This window comes from Halyomorpha halys, unplaced genomic scaffold (assembly GCF_000696795.3).
Source record: "Halyomorpha halys isolate HHAL.00 unplaced genomic scaffold, Hhal_1.1 Scaffold624.1, whole genome shotgun sequence".
Taxonomy (NCBI): Eukaryota; Metazoa; Arthropoda; class Insecta; order Hemiptera; family Pentatomidae; genus Halyomorpha; species Halyomorpha halys.
In genome coordinates this window covers 966,585-992,427 of record NW_027106861.1, presented here as the reverse complement: position 1 = coordinate 992,427, position 25,843 = coordinate 966,585, and the positions used below count along the sequence as shown (strand labels likewise).

General features: G+C 29.5%; 4 protein-coding genes across 4 annotated transcripts in view; 2 read left to right on the top strand and 2 right to left on the bottom strand.

The window, feature by feature from the left end:
• Positions 1–2,784, top strand: part of Tomosyn (syntaxin-binding protein tomosyn) — a gene marked incomplete at its 5' end in the record, with an annotated part of 58,563 nt that extends 55,779 nt beyond the window's left edge. Inside the window, 1 exon segment of the mRNA XM_067045179.1 lies at positions 56–2,784. Within this exon segment, the coding sequence (XP_066901280.1) occupies positions 56–306 (251 nt within the window).
• On the bottom strand, positions 2,758–7,978 carry ATPsynB (ATP synthase subunit b, mitochondrial). Its single transcript, XM_014427146.3, has 5 exons — positions 7,793–7,978; positions 7,525–7,713; positions 4,603–4,766; positions 4,244–4,432; positions 2,758–3,168 (listed from the first exon to the last, which is right to left on the bottom strand). The coding sequence occupies exons 1-5, from the start codon at positions 7,818–7,820 to the stop codon at positions 2,992–2,994; spliced, it is 747 nt and encodes a 248-aa protein (XP_014282632.1). The 5' UTR covers positions 7,821–7,978; the 3' UTR covers positions 2,758–2,991.
• A 4,297-nt stretch (positions 7,979–12,275) lies between these two features.
• On the bottom strand, positions 12,276–24,868 carry LOC106684827 (relaxin receptor 2). The gene is given in 21 exon segments (XM_067045158.1): positions 12,276–12,676; positions 12,772–12,891; positions 13,461–13,651; positions 13,725–13,854; positions 15,010–15,160; positions 16,684–16,829; positions 18,436–18,597; positions 19,030–19,097; positions 21,704–21,858; positions 21,860–21,932; positions 22,345–22,416; positions 22,511–22,582; positions 22,743–22,814; positions 22,889–22,957; positions 23,052–23,192; positions 23,798–23,869; positions 24,016–24,081; positions 24,163–24,274; positions 24,349–24,417; positions 24,586–24,705; positions 24,781–24,868. Coding segments are annotated over 21 exon segments (2,253 nt in total). The 3' UTR covers positions 12,276–12,572.
• RpL10Ab (ribosomal protein L10Ab) overlaps positions 18,230–25,843 on the top strand; it is a 64,461-nt gene continuing 56,847 nt past the window's right edge. Inside the window, exon 1 of the mRNA XM_014427176.2 lies at positions 18,230–18,239. The gene's annotated coding sequence lies outside the window, so the exon portion shown is untranslated. The remainder of the gene's footprint in view (positions 18,240–25,843) is intronic.

The following is a 25,843-nucleotide window of genomic DNA, read 5'->3' as shown; positions in this document are numbered from 1 at the left end:
CTAGGATGTTTTTAAAAAAATAAAAAGTTAACATTTTTGAAATTAATCATTTCAGTTGGTGAGTCTAGTGGTAAAGCTTCAAAGACAGTTGCCAAGCACATTCCTGGAACTGCTGGTCTTGACCAAAGTGCCCAGAAAGCATGTAGTGAAATCTCAAGAGCACACCAGCTTGCTGTAGAAAGGGGAGAGAAGCTTTCCCAGCTCGAAGAAAGGACTGCCAGAATGATGAGTGAAGCGGAAAACTTTTCTACATCTGCTCATGGTGTCATGCTCAAATATAAAGATAAAAAGTGGTATCAGCTGTGAAATTCGACAGTACACCTCACATTATTTTTTATTTACAATTGTATAATTGTACTACCTCTTATATATTAAAAAAATTGTGATACCACTGTTCAAAAAATATTGTGTCCCTTCTTAAGGGTCTGCCTAGTAGTGGTTTTGAGTAAGTGAAAAAAATTTGGAGTCTGAATCATATTTTGTCTAACCAGTCAAGAAGCCCCTACTTTGTCTTCGTTAGGTGGATTAGAAAAGTAGATAACAAGTTTTTTATAAAACATATTTGTTATATACAAAGTAATTACTATTCTTTTAAAGTTGAGGCTCAACAAATTATGAAATTGCAGTGTGTATATGTACAGATACATATATACATACACAAACACACACAGTTATATACATATTTAGTACCTAGAGGAATAATTAATTGATGGATTGTTATCACTGTTGAATTTCTGAAGCAAATATTTTTATTAGCAGAATGCCTTGTAAATTTATATAATTTTCATGTATAATTGAAAACAACTTTATAGATCAGAAATCATAACTTATCATTGTTTTAAATTGAAAATTTCTTTCCTGAAGTAGAACTTGAATTAATTGTTTGTTACATGATGACTATATATATCTAAAGTGCACTGACTGTATCTTTTAAGTATATCAGCACAATCGATTTAGAATTAACTCTAATTTGTGCTTTTGATAATTAATAGGTGTTTCATAATTTCTCTGAGACTAGAACAAATAATCACATTAATAAAAAGAGGTACTAAGCAAACATAAGACTATAAAAGAGCATGTATTTGATTTGATAAGCTAACAATAGCTCGCAGATAGGTAGGAGAAATATGTTTGAGCTACAGAATCATTTGTAAATAGTTTCCATTAAGATGTGACATATTATTACTATGTACATAGCTCCTGTCAATGTGTTTTCTATTGCCAATTCATTTTGCCAATCAAATAATTTTATTTCCATCAGGTGATATTATTTTGGTGAAACCTCCAGTTTTTTTTTTTTTTTTGTTTTTTTAAATCTGTAATTTGTATGTTTTAAAATCTAAATTGCATTAGTGTTATATTTAAATAGCTGATAATAAGCCAGTATTAAGTAGGTTTATTTTTAATAAAAGTGACAATAATGTTCATTTAACTGAGTTAACAATATTACTTTAAACCCTAAGCACAATAAGCATTATTATTTAACTTATTTTCTAGTCAAACTTTCTATTTCCCTCCTAGGGTTGTACATATTTAGCTTCTCTATTGTCTTCCCATTTCTTTAGCCATGCCGTCTTACCTCCATTCATCTCTCTCTTTAAGACATAATACATTTACTCTGCTGTTTTACTAAATATAAGGATGGAGGCATGGCTGGCTGACCTGTACTCTTTATTTAGAGGCGCTAATGGTGATTATTCCTTTGAATTTTTTTGTGATAATGTTGGTATTTATTGGAATGTCATGTATATAACAAAATGACTTTGTTCTATTAACATTTGTCTAAATGGTGTCATTAGCTCATAATTATGAGGTGGTGGATTGAATTAGAAAAATTAACTTGAGGCAGTTGGAATTTAAGTTTAACTCTCTCCCACTTACACCTTCTGTTAATTAGTACATTTTTTGTTCTTTTATTCATCATAATACAATTTTTTCAAAACATGTGTGATATTAAATGGCTGTGTATAATTACATCGGTAAGATTTTATCTCTGGTCATCTATTTATTGTTATTTTCACAGAGAGGGTTGTGAATTATTGTTTTGTTATTCAGCCAAAACTGAAACTAAAATATCAAACTCAGCTAGAACTTTTTTTAATACTGATAAATATATGTTCTCTTTGTTGGTATATACATATTGCATAACTTAAATCTACAGAAGAATAAATCCATCACCCTATAATATGAGTTTTAGATTGTAAGTAAACAATGTACAGAAAAGGTTTGATGCTTGACTTTTTAACAAGCACTGCCTTATAGTTAATGTGAATTGTAAAACTTTATATATATACATATGCAGTTACCTTTTGTTGTCATCATAACATAAATATTGTATAGGTACATGTACGTACAGAATGTGCAACTAATGTAATTCAGTTAATTTGTTATGTTTTGAAATTTTATCCTCATGTTTAATGTGGCTTATTTTGATTGTTATTCCAAAATTTGAATCTAACTTGTATATATGATTGTTAACATATTTATAGGTATACCTGATATAAAAAGAAGACTAAATAGACTTCAGATATATCTTCAATGTGAAAATAAAATGATTTGTATTTGTATATTTTTAGCTAGTTTATAAAAGAAACAAATTTGAAATGAAACATAAAATTGCAAGACATGTACTTTAACGACCATAATCTGATATGATAAAAAAAATTCTGTTCTGTGTTTAAATAGGATTGTGGAAAATGAACTATATTTTCTATTGTATATCTGATGGTAATAAAAAATGAAAATTAAGAAAATAAATTCATATTTTAAGACTTTATTATATTACACTTTGAAATAATTAAATAAAAATTATCATAACATTTTGTATTGAAGGACACCGAGACTTCATATCGTAACTATACATACAAATAAAAGATTGATCGGTTTCGAATTCTAAATCTTTTAAGGATATAAAAAATTGTATTCGGAATATTGCATTAATATATTTTTAAAATATAATTACTATAGTCTAGTTATATTACTACAACATATTCAAGCTTTTGAAGCAAGAGATTGAAGATCAGACAAACATTTTTTGATAGTGTCTTTTTCCTGCTGAGCTGAAAGTGATTTCAATACGTTTGATACAACCCATTGTACCATGTGTTTTTGGGCAATCATTTGTTCAACCCTCTGCTTCTCAACTTGGTAATCTAAACGTTTCTTTACCTAAAAGGAAAGATAAAGAAAATCTATATGAGTGAGTAGATAAATAAAAAAAGAACGATCAATATATATAAAACTTATAATTACTAAATGTAATTGGTTCATAATGCATCAGTAAGAGAAATCAAAGGCATAAATAAAAAAATAAAAATTGGGAATCAAATAAAAAAGTATTCTCAATAGACATTTATTTTTTAAATTATTAATTTTTATATTAATAACTAAATGTAATTGGTTCATTATGTTTGTTTGTTTGTTTATTGGTGCGACAGACCGTGGAAGTCCAAGGCCTCGTGCGATGTACTTAAGAATACATCGCACGTTTCTTGACGTGTTTCCCATAGGGTGGGTCCGTCACTCCCACATCTATATATATTTCATTATGTATCAGTGAGAAACAATGAAGGCATAATTAAAAAATATATAAAATCACAAATGAATTGATTAAATTAGTATTTTAACAGGTATTTATTTTTTAAATTAATAATTTTCAGATTTAACAACATTGGTAAATCAATTTATGTATGTTGCCAGCCCAAAAGCAAACATAAGCACTAACAACAAAGAAACTTTCAAAAATACATTCACTATTCAGAGGAAATTAATTAAATTTCAAAGAACAAATGCTTATTGGCTTATAGTCCTACTCAAGAGTTATAACCTTTTGCCAAGAATACTTACTGCTTTCTTATTTCGGTAATCCTAATTTCTGTTTAACTAATAAAATCTTAAAATTTATGAAAAATATTGCAGACAACTCAGTGGCATACTGAATTCCTGAAAAAAATTAAGGATCCAAAGGGCTTAAAGAGGACTGCAGTGAAATATTTCAAAATGACCACTAGACAAAAACAATAGAAGAGATTGGGAATCGAAAGACCACAGTTTAATAACAACTATAATCCTTAGTTCATGAATTAAAAAAAAAAAAAACGGTTTCACCTTGCAGGACATACTTCAATATTGATAGTAAACATAAATATAAATATAAAAAATAATAAATTTGTTTTAAATTAAGAATAAACTAAACCACTCTCAAACAAGAATATACAAAGTAATTAAAATAAATTTCACTTGCCTCAGAATAAACTTGCATGGCTCGTTCCCTATAAGCAGCTTCTAACTGTAACAGAACATTTTCTCTTTTAGCTGCTAATAACAATTCCTGGCCTTCTGACCTCCATTGAGCTAGCTCTTCCTCTTTGATAGTATCAGCGAGCATTTGAAGTTCACTATTTCTACCTTCATTAGCATCACTTTCTGCTTTCTGCAACCAACAATAACTTATCTTACTTTATAATAATAGGGGAGAGAGAGAAAAGTTAAAAAAATAAAGATCTCTGTATTTATCTGATCTATTCTCGCTGGTAAATTAAGAAATACTAATAAGTTTGAATTATAAATAAATGAGATAATAAATCAGTATTGAATACTTACATCAACCTCTTTGTCAAGATAGGCAGAGATTTGAGGGCCATACTGTCTGTTCATTATGTATACAATACCAAAAAATGCAAAAAGGAAATAGAAGTCATGTTCCATGACCCAAATTTCCTTACTTAAGAAGTAAGTAGTAAGACCTCCACCAAATACATAAGGTCCTGAAAGAAAATTACAATCCTTTGACCACAACAATAATGAAGATAAGTAGTATAGTATATTTGATCAAAAATTATTCTAATTTAAGGCATAAAGTAATTCAAAAAGTTTCTATAAAGAGAGGAATCTCTCATAGAAATATATTTAAATAAAATGAAAACATTTCACTCAAGTTCAAAACAGCAATTTGATCCAAAAAAGTAATATAATTTATAAAACAATCCAGCTGCATTAATTGTGGGTTACTAATAAAATACAATGCTATTAGCCCTTTAGTTTGTACTTGATAAAATTTCTCAGATTTGTACTTTTTAATTCCTATGATGAAGGAGTAATATTTGTATCCATTATGACACAAAAAGTATAGTGATTGTAATTTGTATACATGTATTCATGAGCCATAGCTTTATGAAATAGGGCCCTAAATAAAGGGTTCATTGTAAACTAAATATTCCCCCCCCCAAAAAAATTTTTTTTTCTTTATAATCCCATTGTTCACATTAGTTACATGAGGGAATTAGTCTCAGAAAAGAATGAACTTCTTTACTTGTCATACTAAAACATCTAACAAAAATTATAATTCTTCCAGAGAGAATTGTAAAGGCATGTCATACTAGGCCCAACCAACCATTAAAACCATTAGAGTGAAAGAGTTGGACATATGAATGTCATGTTAATGGTGTTGGACTGGTGAAAGTACATATAACTATGGTAATTAAGATTTGAAAACAAAAAAAAAGGGATGGAATAATAACCAAATTTCTATTGACATAAAAACAGCTAATAATTAAAAGTGAAAAATTTAGGAGATCAGTCCCACAACAATTAAGCAGGAGAGAAATGAGGACAGTCTGTAAGAATGAAAGAAACTCTTCCTCCTCCTTTATTTAAGGATTTATTCATATTATTCAATTAATAATATGAACATTTGTAATGTAAATGACATATTTTTTCCTTTCATTTGGTCTTTAATGTGAAATTTTGTGCAAAACAAGAATTAACAAACAAATAGGAATTCAAAAAAAGAAGATATAAAAAACAACTGCGATAAAAGTAAGTTTTTAGTGAAATTAGATAAAGAACTAAATTATAAAACAAACATTAAACCTATTTACCTTAAAAGTAAGGTCACACACAATGACAAATCAATCCTCAAATTAGAGGAGATAGAAATGTATAGGAACTAAAGAAACAGTGCGTTGGACATTCCTTTATGACAATTTTGTTCAGGATTTATATACCCACTCTAAATAAATGATGAAGCATTACTGCTGATTTTAAAATATTGTTTAATTGAATAGAAAGGGCAAGTAAAACATCCTAAAGATGGGACTCCAAAACACTGACTATAATAATATAATTATCATAAAATAAAATGTTCGAAGGAAAATCTTCTCTATAGTCTACATTTAAAATACAAAGATATAAAGAAGATCCCACAGACATAAAAAAACTGGAAACTGTATAAATAAGGATAAGTCAAGAGTTATAATGATGTCAACACCACAGCTTATTTTGATTTATTTTTTTGCATCATTATAACTACACATACACAGCAATAAGATGAACACAGATAAATAAAATAGGAAAATAATTACATAAACTGATAGGTATAAAATTATTTTGAGAGACATGTGAGAAAAATGATTCCAACGAGCTTCAATAAAAATATTGATCTTTTCCATTCATAAAATTAATTAATAACTTTTAATGTATTGAAAAGTTCTGCCCAATAGGTAGTAAATGGTCAGCTGAAACTGATTCTAAGATAGAATAAGGTGATAAATTGGACAAGTAAAAACCCACAATGTGGGTTAGTCAGACCCAGTAATAATCAATGGTTTAAATATCACACCAAACATTCAATATAATACATTTATTACTGTACTTCTTTATTTAAATGCAAATGGACTAAAGAACATGAAAAAAATAACTAAGATCAGAACGTCAAAATCAGAGACAAATAAATATTGCTTTGGATGCATCAAAGTTTGTAGGAAAAAATAAGAGGGAACATTTCTTTTTTTTTTTTCACAATATTAATGTTGCTAAACAGCCATAGGATGATGGTCATTTCAGTTTTGTTCATTTTTGTCCATTGTTTAGAACACTAGAATATATTTTGAAATAATTAAATGGCTAGTGAAGTCAAATAAGTTCAGGTGACAATCTTAAAAGCAGAAAAAAACGAGGAGAGAATTATGAGGAACTGGTATGATGAAGAATGACCTGAATGGTATTGAACATTGGTTTCAATGTTTTAAAAAAAACTTTTTCGTAAATTGGGATACCAAGAGAGGAGACTATTTCTGCGTTTAAACAGATAAAAAAAGGCCACAGTAGCCGACTAAAAACTTTAATTATATTCACAAATTTTTTGCCCATTTAGGCATTCATTAGTGCATCAGTCAATCATTTTTGAAATTCTACATTAAAAAAGGATTAGTGTCCAGCTCTTAACACCTTATCACAGTTACTGATAGACTAATGAATGTTCTGATGGCGCCTGAATGGGCGAAAATTTGGTAGTATAAATATTTTTAATTTGAGACTGCTGTGACCTTTCTTTTTTTTTCACTATTTAAAAATCTGTTTACTAATGTTAGGAGAAATAGAGATCTGAAAAGAAATGGCAAGAGAATTTTACATAAATTATCCCATGAGAAATATATTTAATGCAGTTGATAAGAACATAAGTATTGAAGATCGATAAAATGAAAAAAAAAAAAGAAAAAGAAAGAAAAAAGTATCACTACTTACCTGTAACTCCAGTTTTCTTGTAAAAAAATTCAAACCAATCTTCGGGTACAAAACCATACCTAACTTTTGAAGTAAATTCTGCTCTTACAGGTCTAGGAAAATTGACAAGATCCCTTTCAGGCCCTTCTTTGTAAGAGGCAAACCTGGAAGATCCAACGATAGAAGGAACAACTGATTTAAGATCAAGAGCTGAAAAGAACGTACAGTTTTTAAATAGAGGAAAAAGAATCATAATATTAGCGAAATTAGGCTAAAACTTATTCTTTACCTTTTCTAAATCCAAGTCTAGAAAGCATTTTCAGTCGGAGAAAGACAAGATAGGGTTAGGAAAATTATCAGCTGATTATTATAAGAAGATATCCAGGTTACAGAAATTAGTTCAAATGATACCCACTGTGTCGCTAGCTTCGTTACAGCTACAGTAGTTGCAGTACTGAAGCTGATTGTTTTTCGTAACTTTTCATTTAAGATCGTGCCCTGAGCTTAGCATTAAAAAGTAGAAATAATCTCTTTATTGATTGTTAATTACATAATTGTAACATATGTTTTTGAAGCAACTTTCAAACTAGATTTGGCATTTATTTCTAAAAGCGATTGCAATAAGCAGTACATATGTGTATTTTTTTTTTCGTGGTACTCCAGTACAAAATAAGCTCCAACAGTAGGACCTTCAAGGTGCTTCACACACGTTTCACAAACTTAGCAAAATCGTGCATGTAGATGGGTTAGTTGGATTGATAAAAAATCTACAATGAAAGTTGGATTTATCTGTTATGTTGTAACATTTTTATGATTTTTTTTATCATAAGAGGGTGGTCTGAAAAGTTTCTGACCGCAACGTGAAGATGGCAGCACTCGTAAATAAAACAAGTGAATTTCGTTGTTCATCTGTTAATCCTATAGCGCATTCCTTTTACTCTACCAAAGTAGGCATGAAAGGAGGACAGAGGACTGTGGGTGGTAACGTTCCACTGCCCTTAAAATACCCCTGGTAAAAAAAGGATGTAAAACCTCAACTCACATTATCATGTACCTATCTATCCCTATTTCCCTTTCAATGGAAGGGACGAAAACAAAAAAAATGTTCATCTGTTGACAATTACCCACCAAAGTTTCAGCCATTTTGCACGTGGAGTGTTTATGTAACAGTCGTTTGAGTGAGTTGACATGAGTGTTTTTGTGAAAATGTACAAAATCGAGTATCGAGCTAAATCGAGCAAAAATATTTGTTTTTTTGAAAGGCAATACGCCTACGCAAATCAGAGATGCGTTGAGTTCTGTTCATGGGGACTCTGCACCATCATTTACCACGGTGAAATTTTGGGAAGCTGAATTTAAACGTGGCCGTAAGATCTTGGGTGACGATGAATATTCGGGACGTCCAAAAAAAGCAACTACCGATGAAAAAATCGCCGAAGTTCACCAAATGGTGCTAGACGACCGCCGAATTAAAGTGGGAGAGATAACAGAGGTTATGAACATGTCAAAAGGACATGTTTGTCACATATTAATTCAAAATTTAGATAAGAGAAAGCTGTCCACACGTTGGGTGCTGCTTTTACTCACGTTAGACTAAAAATGTGTTCGAATGAACATTTCCAACGCTCTGTTGGCGCAGTTTAGGCGCAAGAAATCCCAGTTTTGGCGCCGATTATGTACTCTAGATGAAACTTGGATACACCATTATACGTCCGAAACAAAAATACAGCCCAAACAGTGGACTGCATAGGAAAAGTGATGGCGACTGTTTTTTGGAATAGCCGTGGAGTTATTTCAATCAACTATCTTCTAAAAGGAAAAACCATTACAGGAGCATACTATGCATCATTACTTGACAAGCTGAAGGCAGAACTTGTGGAAAAACGGCCATATTTGCAGAAAAAGAAAATCCTGTTTCACCAAGACAACGCACCGTCTCACACTCCAGCGGTTGTCATGGCGAAAATCCACGAATCACGGTTTAACTGCTTGAACATCCGTCTCACTCACCAGATCTGGCCCCAAGCCACTTCTTTTTGTACTCTTTCGGTGTGTGTTTTTTTTATTGTCGTGGAGGTGTTTAGAGGAAGCCCGATAAAATTCCTTGACACTTCCAAATATTAGTATTAATGCCCTCTAATATCACAGAGTGTATATTTTAAGGAGGGCATTCTGTAGAAGATATGTGAGTCCCGAGAACAAATATTGGTTGAGAATATTCAAGTAACTGCCTTCTATCAGGTCTCCCAAGAATGAAGAATGAATATTTGATGGTATATTTCCCACCAAAGTTTCTATTAAATTTCCTTTTTCAAGGAAATAAATTATTAATTGCAATTCCCCTTTGTGTACTACTATAGCCAGCCCAACCCTCGTATCATTGGATGCTATTTATAACTCTCTCTGCAGCATTCTGATCGCTCGCGAACATTGGGCATTCTCACACATTCTTGGTTACTACTTAGGCTAAATCCATAACTGAAAAATTTAAGGAAATCACGAAATAGATGATCGATGATCTGGTTAAATAACAAGGGTCCACCCAGGGAAGAGATGCGCCTCGGAACAAAATGATCTGGCTTGTTGAGTGGGTTCTTACACTAATCATGATTTTGTTAGTCTAATGTTTGGCATCTTTCACGATTGCGTCAAAGAATCATTGGATCCTTCTTGGTTAAAGACGGCTCACCTTTTCAGAAATGGATTAATACTTATTTCAATTGCAGCTGGTAATATGAAAAGCTTTTTGCTCTAAAATTTGTCACTAGAGCATGTCTATTTATTTTTTCCATTTGTAATCCCACAAGAGGTTATATGATAACCTCCAACGATTTAACTTAACCTAAACTTATAATCTCTAAAGATAGAACTTATATCATACAACATGGGTGTACCTAGCGTGGAGTAGAAGGGCTGCTGACTCCCATAGAAGTAAAAAAAAAATATTAATTTAATAATTTTTTTCAAGCTAATAATTGTAATAACTAATAAAACTCTCTAATAATTTTCTCAAAATTTTGGTTTCATTCTCCTTTTCCTTTCTTGAATGTCACAACCTGAACGAACATGATTTGCCCCCCTCGGCCTAGTTTTGATTCTAGGTGCACCCTTCACATCATACAACTTAATTGATAACTTTGTAAAGGCAACACTGCCTTAACACGGAAACTTACTAGGCCTCCTAACAATGAGCACTTTTCTGTCCACAGTGTTATTTATTATTGCGTGGTTTCTAACGCTTTTATTTATTTTTCTGATAGAGAGCTCACTTTTCAACATTCAATGTAACAGGGAGCAGTCAGGTATGTATAGGATTCATTAACCTACAGTAATCTTTTAGAATATTAAATATGTGGTTTTTTTTTCTCAATTTTAATGTTTTTCTCTATTAAAGATCTCTTTAAGCGTTCTTTGATTTTTGAATATTTGTATATTTATATACCTAATTCTTTAATATAAAAAGAGTTGTGCTCAGTTTACACCTATAACTTTATCGAAAAAAATATTGAAAGCTGTAAAAATGAATTTTATGGCTGCTGAAGAAAATCTTCCCATTAGATAAAACCATGCTGTAGATAATTATCTATAAGATGTTTATCAGATAGTAGCCCACCAGGCAAACAATTTCCATGAATAAAAAAGGTGTATGCCAAAGTTGTGTAATGCCAATCTCAAGTGAAAGTTATCATAATAACTTATAGTATGGTCTTGAAAAATATTTCCAGAAATTCAAAGAGTATAGGCTGTTGATGAAAACCAAAAAATTTTCCCTAAACCATATCTTCAGAAAAATTATAAATATGTAAAATATTTAGACTGCAGGCTAGTACAAATGAATATTAAACATTTTTTAACTAAGAGGAAACAGTCTTTATGCTCCTGAAGTGCACATTGATGACCAGTATGTGACACCAGCAGTAAGCACCTTTGAAGGTAAAGGTGAACCATATTATCAATTCAAGGACTGAGTCGGACTGAATAATTGCACTATTTGAAGCCATAACCATACATTGTTGGAGGGATTGCAGATAAAATGTTTACCATCTTTATGATAATATCAGGCCCAAACAGGTTATTCGGGTAGCCACCTTCCATTCAAGAAAATTTATGAATTTCTTTACATTATATTATTAAAAAAGCTCCTGTGGACTGTGATGTCTGTTATACTGGTTAATTATGAAATATGTAGTCTAATTACTTATTTTTTCTTGTTTACTATATTTTTGAGTCATCCCGAATCAAAGTATTTTAACACAAGATAGATCATAATTTTTTTTTTTTTTTTTGCATGTCATTGATATATAACAAACATAAATAAATCAGATTATAATTCTGTTTGTTTTATTGTTTCACCTGTTTATTCCTATTTTTTATCATGGGCATTTCTCATTACCACCACTCTAATAAATTGAGGTTCCAATACACTTACAAATTAAGTTATCATTAACTTACAAATTAAATTATCATGGGCAGTCCTCATTACCACCACTCTCATAAATTAAGATTTCAACACACTTAAAAATTGGTAAATTGGAATTTGAAGTACAAAAAAGTTATTTGAGCTCTATTTCGTGTTGCATATTATTATGGTCCTAAGCCATATAAAAAATAACGAGTTTTGGAAAACGCTTAACTCAAAATTTTGGCCTAGAAAAGCCAGCTTCTTTTTTTTTTTTTTTATCACAGATTCCAGTTACAACAAACCAATATTTTATATTATCAACAATACATGTACTATGACAAAATAAATTAAGATGTTTGTATCAATTCATTTCTTTTTAATTTAAACAAAATATTCATGTTTATAACTTTAAGTAGATAACCCAGATGGTAATCACAGTTTACTTCTCGTAGGTTCTTTTTTTTCTATTAATGAAAGTTGTTAATTTCAGTTTTAAGAGCATCATGTCCAGTGAACATTAAATCAACCTTAAAATTGAATTTATCATTTCAATAACTAATGGATTTCTTTTGCTATTTTATTCAAACATTTGAATTTAATATTTAATTACTTAATTAACAGATGAACTCTATTGAAAAATATTAAACAAAAAATTTCTTTTTAAGATTCATAACTCTTCCTCTTGTGTTTTTGGTGGTTCATATATTGCTTGTTGCCTGTATATCATAGAAATTGCCCTGCTGAGTCTTCTTTTCAAGGTCATGGGTCCTTCTAAAATTAATAAAAAAGAAAAGTAAAGAATATCTTTATCTGAAATATCTTTAACTTCTGGTAAATCAGATTAAGAGATAAAAATACTATATTACCTGGCAATCCTCTGTCTCTTTCAGTCACAGTATAATGAGGTGTAGTAAATGTATATAGGATTGGGTTGACAGCCGAATTAATTGGAAGAACAAAAATTGCAAGCCAACCATTTAGTTCTCCTTGAAAAAAGTTAATCCATTATAGAGTAGGATCAAGAAAAGCATTAAACTTGAGGAAAGCTAGGTGACATTATTTCTTTAGCGGTTTTATACACTACAAGTTGTAACCTTTGGAAAGGGAAGTAGCTTTATGCAACGATCCAAACATAGACTTTGCTGAACTGTTGGTAAATTTGCATTTTAAAAAGACTAAAGTTTAATACTGAAGCTATTTATTAATTTTGCCATCAAAGATAGGAATATGGATAACATGAAGGATTCTTGGTTAGGTTAAATTTGGCTGGAGGATAGGTGGTAAAATGGACTGAGAATCACTTTTAAGTTCAGAAATATTATCTTTCCCATATAGATCAATAAAGGGTCTAGGGAAGTTTTTAGGTTATCGACAATGTGGTATTCTTGGGAGGCAGCTGTGATCTTTTATAATGTATATAGTTTAGTCTTCTCAATTCCCCCATGTTAAAGATTATTTGGTTTAGTTAGTTAATTTAAAAACCATTGTTCCTATGAGCTAATTAGAGGTTAGTCATTAATCTGAATACAATTGTAAATGAAACATTGCTAGATACCTGATAATTCAATTCTGAGAAATGCTAGTATTTTTAGGATTATTATAGGCACCCAGCAGCATGCATTGGTCAGGACAATGAAGAAGAACCTCATAACAAAATCTGTATCTCCAACATTTAATGTAGTTTCTCTCCTAGTTTTGTGTACACTTAATAAGACACCATAATATAGAATACCAATTCCAAACATCCTGCCAGAAAATATTATGAATAAGCACATCGTTAATTAGAACTTCAAACTGTACAGCCTATATAGATACTTACGCCAAAGAGTTTAAGCCAATAAAAACAAATGTGGAGTAATGCCATCCAATGCGATAGGGCTCATCAATGTGAAGAGGAAAGCAGAATGTATTTGTCCCATAAAATCTGCTAGAATCTTTCCAATTAAAAACTAAAATATGCAAGAAAATTTAACAATTTTTGAAAATAAATCCTATTCCTTACTCATGGCTTTGAATTTATTTATGACTGTTTAGTTTCATGCGAAACAAAAATATTCACCACCATAGGAATTTCATTTTTTTTTTTAATTAATAAAATCATTTACCCTGTATAAGTTTTTTCTATGTCTATCCTTTTTTAAAGTGATAGGCATTGCCGTGAGTGATTTTTGTTATAATATTAATTGTGCATGCACAGCTGCTTGATAAAAAAAAAGAAGAAACAATGGTAAATCTTCCACTTTAAATAATCTAATCTTAGTTAATAAGAGTGAAACTCCCTTATAATAAAATACATTAATTATAAATAAAAATTTATGGAATATTAGTTTTCACTTCAATGTTAGTTAAAAGTCAAACTTATATTCCAACATTTTTCAGTTGACAAGTCTCATTGAGTATATATTTTTAGGAATTTAATGGATCAAACTGTCAAAATAAGGAGAAGATGGTCGGAGGTGCGGTCAGCAAAGATAAACAAATAAACGAAAGTTATTTATTTGTGCCGACTTTCAATGTGAATTTCAGGTCATGACTTTAGACAACAACTTCGCCCATGTCAGTACCCTGATGAAGGCCTGAAATTCAGGTGGAAACATCAGTACAAATTTATTTTGTTTATTTGTGTATCTTTGTTGACCACACCCACGACTTTTTCCTCATATCAATATATGATTAACTATTCACACTTGATTATGAAAAATGTATGGCCATTGGTGTGATAACTAAAAGCACCTAGAGGGAGATAAAAAAAATGAAAAAATTGACTCAGTGGACACCCTGACTGATAAGTTCTAATGTCAGTTCATTAAAAACAAAATATAGCCAATTATCTGCAACGAAGTAACTAGAATAACAATTGATTCTAGATAATATTAATCAATATATTTTTAATAATTCATATTAATAAATATATAAAATCTAAATCAGGTGTTGATAGTTTACCATATATAAATATTAGGAGAAGACGGTCATAGATGCGGTTAGCAAAAATACATAAATAAACAAAACGTATATTTTTAGTGACTTGCACTCCCGACCATCTTCTCCTCATAAAATGTAAATATAGATTATTTAAAAATATAACTATATCAAAGTAATATAACCTGGCAAAGAAGATATAATAAATCCAATAATCCAAACAGATGATACTGATAGAAAAGCAACTCGAGGTTTTAATGTTTTTTGTCTCCTCAATGGTGCCGCAATGAGGAGGTACCTTTCTGCGCTGATGAGGAACAGCAATAAAACAGTAACCTGTTAATAGAATGAAAACTTTATTTATTTAAATCTGGGTTTGTATTAGTTGAAAATTTAGTCGAAAACATGTTTACAACCCATAGGGCCATAAGAGGAAATGTTATTAATGATGTTAGTTCCTAAAAATACCAAGGTAGTGGAGAGTGTTGAATAGAGCAGGAATAAATCAGGAAGGAACAGTATTCACAAAGATGGCCCAAGTTCTGGCCTATCCAGACGACGTCATCATCATCGGTAGATCCCTGCAGAGCATTAGGACTGCTTTCGAAGCGATGGATGTCGAAGCAAAAAGGATGGGCCTGCATATTAATGAGGAAAAAACCAGGATTATGCTGTTAGGTAAGAAGCCTCTGGACCAGAGGCAGAGTCGCCTTGTAGTGGGTCCCTATAATTTCGAAATGGTAAGAAGTTTTTCTTACCTTGGCTCTATTATCAATAAGAACCAGGATGAAGAAGAAGAAGTTAAAAGCAGAATTGCTGCTGGAAATAGAGCTTTCTCTATTTTTCCATTGTAAGGTTAATCAAAAGCAAACTTGTTAGCCGTACCACCAAGTTCACTCTGTACAAAACGTCGATAAGGTTAGTCGTCACATACGGTGGAGAAACTTGGACCTTAAGCAATAAAAGCATTAACCTGCTAGACAGATTTGAAAGTGGTGAACTTTTTGGGCTCTATAAAGAATATAGCATCTCCTCGTACATAAGGATACAGAGGCAAATGGCTTGGCCCTGTAATGAGGATGAGCGAGGAAAGAGTGGCTCATAAACTGTTCAGTTATGTTCCAGATGGTGTGCGGCAACGTGGTAGGCTGAAGGGCCAATGGAGGGATGCTGTGAGGCGGGATCTGCGACAACTGAGGATCCCAGTTACCCTTACAGAAGATAGAGAAAGATGGTTGGCGGCCGTTGAACAGGCCAAGGGCAGCTTCATGCGCCTATTGTGCCAGAAAAAGAAGAAGTGGAGAGTGTTGAAAAGCTAATAAAACATTTTTGGAAAAACAATTTTTTTTTTTGTATTTTCATAAACTCATAGTTAATTGTTTTTCAATTATGTAAACTATCATTATATTAACAATACAATTTCACACTGAAGATTAATTTAATAAAAATGTTAAATTTGTCTGCTGATATTGAGATTGAGAAAATAAATATGTTTCCAAATTTTAATGTAATGCTTGGATTTTATTTTAAATAAAAAGAGTTGGTATTTTTAACTAGGATATTTAAGCCTCAGCACACAAAGTGTTGGTAATATGGTTTTATTGAACATCTATATATGTAATATATAAATAAAATAAAATCTTCTGTTTTGTTTTTTTTAAATGGGTGGTTCGAATTATGGAACCTTGATAAACAAGGTTGGGATTAACGATAGTCGACTCTACTTCAAATGAATTCAAACTGCTTTTATGAGAAGCTTATATATATTTTGTTATATTTAAGAATTAAAAATAATATCCCTAACATTATTTCAATGCTTATTAAGGTTCTGAAAAAAAAAATTTTTCAATTTATTTTACCTCACATGATGTCATTGCTAATATCCCTGCAGTTGTGCATAGCCATGATGACATCCATTCTCTGGCATGTGTTATAAAAATACCCTTGTATTTTAAATCTTGACAACCAATTATCAGCAAATAACAACCCATTAATAGATCAGATCCTAAAAAAAGTATTTATTCCTGTTGTCTGTAAGAAGCAAAATATTAGTTTTTCCAATATTATTATTGAACTATACAAGAATAAGCATTGTCAGAATATGCTAATGTTTTAAGAAACGTTTTATTCTAGTTAAATAAATCAACAAAAAATATTTTTAAATAATCCATACTAAATATTAAAACTCCTAAAGCACATCTTCATTTTCTAAATATTTTTTATAAATTTTGTTAGATTTTCATTTGGTTAGTTAGACATGGATGTTTTAAATTTATAGGATAGTTGCAGATATGTTTTTTCTACCTGCATGGAGTACTTGAGGTGTGAAGGATCAAAGAGTAGGAGAGCAAACCTATGCCTCCCATTCAGATATTTTGGTTAAAAATGGAAATGACATAAAGACAAGATTTTTGTTAGTTTAAAGTAAAGTCTCTTGGCTGAAACTTAATCCTCCAAGAATGATACAAAACCTTGTTATAGAAAATAGGTTTTATTATTTTCTGGAAGATTATTGATTGACCGTGTGTATAGATGAATGGAATATGGTCTGGGTGCGGTAAAAAAAAACTCAAATAGTAGATAATTATACTATTTTATTGAGCCAACGTTTCGCCCCACGTTTCAGGGCTTTGTCAGGGCTGTTTTGACAGTAGTCAAAAACCAAAGTCAACTTTACTTTGGTTTTTGACTGCCGTCAAAACAGCCCTGCAACGTGGGGCGAAACGTTAGCTCAATAAAATAGTATAATTATCTACTATTTGAGTTTTTTTTTATCGCACCCAGACCATATTCTATTCGTTTTATTATTTTGTTTGTGAAATAAAATGGTAGATGGCGACACTGCTCTGACATGGGATAGCTTGGCGTTCCTTGGGTCTAACAGTCTCTTGTGGCGTCTATCGGTAAATACACACTCTCATTGTCTTTGTTCATAAAACCCTCCCTAAATTCCACACTTGTCAGCAACAGATTCAACAGAGGTAGTTCTAGAGACATCCTAACTTGGAAAAATGAAATCTCACAGCATTCTAAATGAAAACTAACCTAAATTCTTAGGTTCTCTAATTAAAAACTAAACAACATTCCCAAGCAAGTCAGGAGAGCTAAGTAAAAATTTGATAATAATTTTTTTGGACATGTTTTAGTTATATTATAAACCAACATTTATTGATAATTAAATCAGACAATGGAAATTGAATTGATATTCTTCATTTGAGTTTATATTAAATCATTATCTAGTAAGAATCTACTTCAATTAAATTAATATTTTGTTTATTTAATTTTTATATTCATAAATGCAGCAATTTACTGTTATATATTTGATATAATACTCCATAAATTGGTAAAACATGTTACCTTTGAATAAATCTTCTATAATTAATAAATAATTCAACCTGGTAACATATGTGGTGTCTTTGTTTACTTAAAATCATCCTTGTAAAATAAAATTGTAATTGAAATTTTGGTTAGTCACTTTTTCTCAGGGATTGGGGAAAATAGATAAATAAAAACAGCTTCTGAACTCTTACACTGTTGTTGTCAAGCCATGGTTTGGCGAGAAACCCAACAATTCTTGTACATTAAGATAAATTATTGAACTCATTTAATACCTGCTAAATTTGTTATAATAAGATTAAGAGGCGAAGTGAATACAGATGAAATCATTCTATGCCAAAGCACAATCCCATTGGTTATCAATGTAAACATGACAACCATCCACAGGGTTCCACGTAGTAGCTCATTTACCAGCAAATCTGCTTTTGAGGATGTTCCTAAAACAGTTAGGTATATTGAAGTTCTCATTTTTAATTCTATATTTGAATATGTTTTGTAAATTATTCAATCAATAACTAATTGTTTTAAAGCCAGGAAATCTCATATAAATTTTAACAAGTGAAAAGAGCCAACTCAGAAAATAATGATAAAAATTACTAAAAAGGTTTGGGTATGGTCTAAGAAAAAACTCAAAGAGTTGTAAAACCATTTAATATAAGCCTTTTAAGTAGTTTTACGACTATTTGAGTTTTCCTTTGACTGCCCCCCACCCAGACTATCTTTCTTTTATTATCATATATGGACAATCATCGATCTTCTAATAAAAATTACTAGTTTTTAACTTGTAAATACGATTACTTAAAAAACAGAAAAGTATTAAGAAACCTTAATTTATCATTAATGATGGAAAATGAATAATTATTTCTTACCATCTGTGGAGGGGTAGCATTTTGGAACATTTGGCACATACATACAATACTTAAATCTCTTAAAATACCTGGAACATTTAAAAGAAAGCTATTATACAGTTATACGATAATACAGTTCAAAAATTTACCTATCATATTTGAATTTTTTGGAAAGATCAGATAGGCATATATTCATTAAATTATTTGAATAGAATGAAAAAAGAAAATTAAATATTGCATTATTTTCTGTCATTGTTAAGGCCTAAATATCAGTATATTAAAATATATGTATAATAAATAAAATAATACCTTAGTCAATACTATACTCATTTCAACATTATTATTTCATCTCTGGCTCTGCATCCCTTTAATGGACATTTTAAAAAGCTGTACTGTGATAGTGTCTGGCACAATGAGATTTTATATTATAGGCATATCTTACTTCATCACCAACTTAATTTTGGTCCATGAAACCTCATCACTATTTTTTTTATTTATTCTATCATTATTGCTAGATTGAGAGAACTCCAAGGTTCAATTAACACATTTAATAAAAATCTTGATAATTCTAAGAAATAGAATTTATGTCTCTATGATTTTAAGCATGAGATATTGACTATATTTACTTCGTCAATACCAGAACATGACAATAGAAGATTGTAATTGAAGAATAGGCAGTAATCCAGCTTTTATAGTGGAATAGAAAGATATACTTCTTATGTACTTGTCTCAAACATAGAGAAATTAGAATAAAATATTTTGGGCATCGGGCCTGCTCCTAAACAATTATTCACTATATTAAAAGGCTCTAATTGGAGAGCTCTTAGTAACTATGTGCGACAAGCTGCACTAGAAAGAGCTCAATGGTTAATACTTCCGGAATTAGTACCATACCACATTTTGTTACCATCGCTTTGTTTTTTTTAATCATAGATACTATATTGTTATTTTAATTTATTGAATAGATAAAATCATTGGTTTTAAGGCATAAAACATATTTTTTTAAAAAGTTTTGTTATTTATGTTTTTAGTTAAAATTCCTCACAGGCTTCGACAGACAGATGTTTTTCCATTGTCTATATGTGTTTTTAATTGTTGTCTGGAACCATTTTTGAATAAACGCATTTAAAAAAAAAAAAGATAAATATTCAAGGGACCTGGTATTCAACGAAAATGGGTAAGAGAATGGTCATAGTCTTTACATATAGTCTTTCCATCTTTCATCAGTTCATGGATGTAAATGTGGGAGAGAAATTGAAAGTTTTAGACTCCAGGATTAAAATTTAGAAAGAGTATAGCTTATGAAAGAATTGGTACGCGTTAACTCAAGAAGCAGGATAAAAGAGATTATTATGAAAATATGGTGGCATGACCTATTAGGAAGGAGAATACATGCTATGATTAGCCAGGTGACCTAACATTGGAAAAATAGAACGAGTTATGGTGTGAAAAAATTCAGGAAAAAAATAAAATGTATGAAAGAAATACCTACAAACCAATAATCAGTTTACAAAAAAAAATAGAAATACAAAGTGTGAGGTGAATTCACGGATCACGTCCAAGGAGGATACCAGATCTTCACTTAGTGTACAACTTCAAATGACCTATATCAATAAGAGGATAAAAGAAAGGAAGTTCTGGCTTTGCATAAAGATATTACAAGGAAAATATGAAAAATCGGTTTAAAATATTTGTAAGTATGTGAATATACTTTCTTTTAGATGTTTCAGGGTGGAAGGAAAGTAGAACCTAAGAAAACGACAGCTTTCCCTAAATAACCTGTAATCGATGACTGGTAGCTATAATTGACCATTGCAAAAGTAAAGCAAGGAAAAGCAATTTCTTTGATGTTGAAAATATATATGGACAGAATAATGTGGAGAGCTCTTCTAAGGGGTGGCGAATTAAATGAAGGGAATCGGAATTTGATATTTCTCCTCAAAATATTCATAATGCCAGGAATTAAAACTCTGCAAAAAGCTCTAAATTTTTGGAAAGAAGTGCTACTAATATTTGAGTTATAAATTAAAAATAAATTAAAGTAGCATTGAAAACATATTATCATTCGATAATGTTGTAATCACAAAAGAGGAGTAGATATATAAATAGTAAAAAAAACAAGTCTTTATTCCTTTTTAGATCTTACTAACTGTTTTATGCAATCACAGTTGAACCTGTAATTTAAGATTTAAAATAAACTAATGTTCATTAAACAAACAGTTATTGACTTGTTAGTATATTGTACTTAACATCACTGCTATAAGCACTTGTAAACTCAGCTAGGGTATAAATCATGTATTCTATATTTAAATATGTTGTGTTTAAAATATGAATAGTTGCAGTTCATGCTTATTTACTTAAGACTAAAAATAAATGAATATTTGCTGTATTTATTAACTTTTAAGATAATTAAAAAAACTTGTTTTTACTTTAATGAAAATAGCAATTCATTTTGTCAAATTTTTGTTCTATAAGTTGTTGACAACTTCAGTTGTACGTTAACAAAAAAAACTCTCTACTTAATAATAAGCCATGCTGCCCAAATATAGTTGGTTCCTACTAGTACATATCAAATTAATCAGTCCTAGGATATAATATAAATACTAACATACATAATTGACAAAGTTAATATTTTTTTAACTATTTGAAAAAGTCAATTGCCAAATAATTTAAAATAAATACAGTTTTTACTCACACAAATTCTAAATTGAGCAATAATGAAAATGTTGTAGCATTGTAATTATCTATGTCAATATCCTCAAGGTTCCTATATAAAAATAAAATTAAACAATTAATAGAAAATAATAATGGAATGAAATCTTGTATGTAAGTAATTAATGTAGTGTACTTGCAGAGATCTTAGGGATTGTAAGGGCAGAAGAAGATTCTTTGTAACAATAAGGAAAATGTTACCTCCAAGATTTCTGACACAAAATAAATAAAAGTAAATTTATTATTCATAGCATGCCACATAAAGCTCACTTACATTTATTTAGGATAAAAGAAATATTTTATATGATATTTCTTATATTGTATAATATATATACATTCCACCATCAATCTGGATTAAACAACTATTTGTTAAAATTAATATTTTAATTAAATTACAATGTCATTTTAATTCACTAAAAAATTAAATATATAACTTTTAATGTTACTTTAAGGTATGTTAAAAAAAAATTTAATCACTGCAATAAACATCGGTTTGATGTACTAGTTACTGAGTTGCAGCAGAGATAAATTTAGTAAAAGATAGCGATATATTAATCAATAAGTCTAAACATGACTGTGTTCTAATGCATGAGATTAAGCAATAGTCACAACACAAATACTTACAGCTTTTGCAACTTTCTGTTATTAAGAAACATTGTTTCGCTTAGAAACATCAGTTCATTGCTTCTTAGGTTTCTAAAAAAGCAAATATATTATTTTATTAAAAGAGAAAGTTGGTTTTATTTCTAAATAATAAATAAAATGTAGTTTTTCATAGTCTTGTACTTACAGATCCTGCAACTCACTTAAATTTTGAAAAGCTGTTGGGTGAATTGACTTTATTTTATTCCAACTAATACTTCTGAAATATAATTAATTTAGGAAACACTCTTTCTAAATAAACTAACCAATTAATCTAAATGTTATATAATGTAAATGAATAATTGTAATATTAAATAATATAGCTCAAAAAGAATAAAAAATCTCCATTTTGAGTAAATTATAAAAAAAAAAAATCATACAAATCAATGAGCTGAGATAGGTGAGAGAAGGTATTTTCGGTTATTTCTTCAATTAAATTCCAATCCAGATACCTAAAATAGCAGTATTTTGTTTAAAGTACAAAATGCAAGCTAAATTGTGCTTAATTTTTACTTTGTATACTAACAAAAAAGTAAGTGAAGAGAGGTTTGGAAATACTTCTGTTTCTAAACTGATTTTGTTATGAGAAAGATCACTAAAACATAATTATCAAAAACAAATTAAATTATTAGATTTTCAGCATATTTTTATATATTAATCTTTGGTATATAATTCAGTTGCTACATTACAGCCAAATCAAACTTTGAAGATCCCAATTTTCCAAATTCAAGTTATTTATGTTATTCTCATTAAGAAAAAGCCATGTCAAATTATTTAGTTCATAAAACAGACCTTTGGGTATTTCTGAAAGATAATTCTTAAACAAGAACCTGCAACAAAGTATAATTATAATGATAAATTTTAGTTTTTATACTTTGAAGCAATATTTTATTTTTAAAATAAGTGGGAAAAAGATACACCTTAAATGAGTTTAAAAATTTATTTTGTTTCCTACAGCACCACAACTCATTTCTTCTTAAATATTTTTCTGAGATAAAGTTATTCTGCCTTTTAAGAGATTTTTGGCCTAATTTTTTTAATAATTTCATTTTGTTCCTTACTGTTGATTCAGATAGCTCCCTTATTCTAAATTTTCAAGTATAATGGAAATGTTAAATGTATAAACAGTATTTGAAGAGAAAGTTTAACTTGAAAAAAATAAAATGTACTTATTTTAACAATATATAAAATAAAAATTATGTTGGTTACTTTAATTATGTTGACTTTTTATTTCTGTTTATTTTGTGTATTAGAATTTAATTAAACTTTTCTATTTTATAAAAGAATCTTTTATTTCACATTCCTGTTTTAATGGAAATTATGATTTTTGATGTACTTACTTTAATATAGGTGATACATGGGCTGATAATATTCTAGAAACACTCTTAAATTAAGAAAACCAAAATATTTAAGTATACATTACTATGAAATTTACAATTTCATTAGATCCACTTGTCCATGAAATGTTTTCTTTGGGAGAGTCGAAATATTGTTGTCTGCAAGATTTCTAAAAAAAAAAAAAAAAATTATCATATATAGTTATTTGAAGGTGAAATAAATGTTTCGAGAAAATATATGTCAGTCATTTTTATCATTCATATATAAAATATAGTTCTTTAAAAGAAACAAAAAAAAAACTGGAATAATACTTACATGATGTGAAATGAATGATTATGGAAATCTACCTCTTTTATAGTTATATTATTTTTAGCAAGAATTCTAAAATCAAATATCAATTACCAGATAATGTTAAAATCATATGCTAAACATATTTTTAAACATAAGAGAGAATTTTATTACAGCCGCTTTGTCCCTTCTGGTATGTATGAAGGCACAGTCTGTAGGGACATGTCTGTACAAATCAACACTGTATAATCAGAGCAATTACAACCATCTGGAATATCATTTAAAACTGAAAAAATAAAAATAAAATAAAGATTATTGTAAAAATAATAATGTATCTTTTGCTTGAACTGTAATACAGACCACAAGTATCATTGGGTTCTTTATACCGTAAGGAATCAATTATTTCCCAAAATCCTCCATAAAGGTCAGCTGAATTTTTTAAGAAAATATTTAGAAATTAAAAATTATATGAGTATACATTAGTTTCAAGTTCTATATATAAAAAAAAAGTAGGAACAGTAACATTATATTTTAATGATATGATCAATTTTGGTCGCCTAAAAAAAAAAAAATTGAATGCATGCTTATAAAACTTACCACAATACATTGGTTCCTCATCATCTGCATTTGGACAGTCTTTGTGGCCGTCACAAATATGTTTTTGAATAATACATATATTACTTTTACCACATGAGAAATAACCTTCTGGGCAACTGCCTAAAAATGTATGTTTAATTATGTTAAAGAATATTAATTTATACACCAATTTATGACATTGTTCTGATTGAATACCAAGACTAATGAAGAAAATTATTGAAATGAGTATAAGGAGAGAAGTTGTTAGAGGAATCATTATAATCATTGCGCGTAAGTACCACATCTACAAAAAGTAAATTGTTTAATGTATATTAACATTCATTTTAAATTTAAATTAGTTAAAATACATGTTTTTTTTATTTTACAAATTATTAATTTCATAAATTTTTCATGAAAATTTCTTAGGTTGACAGTTATAGTTAATATATTTTGATATTTTAATTTTTAAAAATAAAAATTTATTAAACAGACATTGATTGATTGTAATATAAGGTAAATGGTTATGTAGTTAGTGTAGTTCTTAGACTGGCTACCATGACTGTTAGTGTCAAGTTCTTTAAGAAACCTAGGGTTAATGATGATATTGATGAATGATAACATGATTAAAATATGTAGTTTTCTTTAATATCAATTATTCAAAATTTAATACTATTTGTTCCATTAAAATGTAATATTTTTTCTCTAGTGTAACAATCTAATACTTTATTTCTAGTTATGGTAGTTTTAATTAATTTATTTGATTAATGTGTGATTGGAATAATAATTTAGAAATATATCACTATCATTTAAGGAAAATAATTTAAGTTTTTTAAAATAAAACGTTTTTGAAATTTTAAAATCACAATATTTCATTAAGTAAATACTTTACTTTTCAGAGCAGATACATAAGTCATACAAAGAAAGGTGAGTGAAAGTAAAAATGGTCATATATGCTCTTGATCAAGAATTTTTAAACAAGCACCTAAATTACTGATTTTTTTTTTCAAATACATATAAGTATAATGAGGTGTAGATAGTTGACCGTAGATTAATGATTGGAGAAGTTTGCCAGGGGGTGCGGTCAGCAAAGAACAGATTTATATTGTTCTTTGCTAACCGCACCCCCCGGCAAACTTCTCCAAACATATAAGTATAGTTGGTTACTGCTAATCCAAACTATCCCTTTAAAAAAAAATTGAATATTTGATTTTATGTATGTAGGATATATACACATACATTCAATAAAACCAGGTATAAAATTTGTTTATGACCTCACGTT

Bases quoted from the DNA above. Each gene is read 5' to 3' on its own strand.
- ATPsynB (XM_014427146.3), bottom strand. From the start codon at position 7,820: ATGCTTTCTAGACTTGGATTTAGAAAAG. The intron at 4,433-4,602 runs GTAAGTATTCAA...TGTTGGTTGCAG, and splicing joins ATCTTGACAAAGAGGTTGAT to AAAGCAGAAAGTGATGCTAA. The intron at 3,169-4,243 runs GCAAGTGAAATT...CTTTCCTTTTAG, and splicing joins CCATGCAAGTTTATTCTGAG to GTAAAGAAACGTTTAGATTA.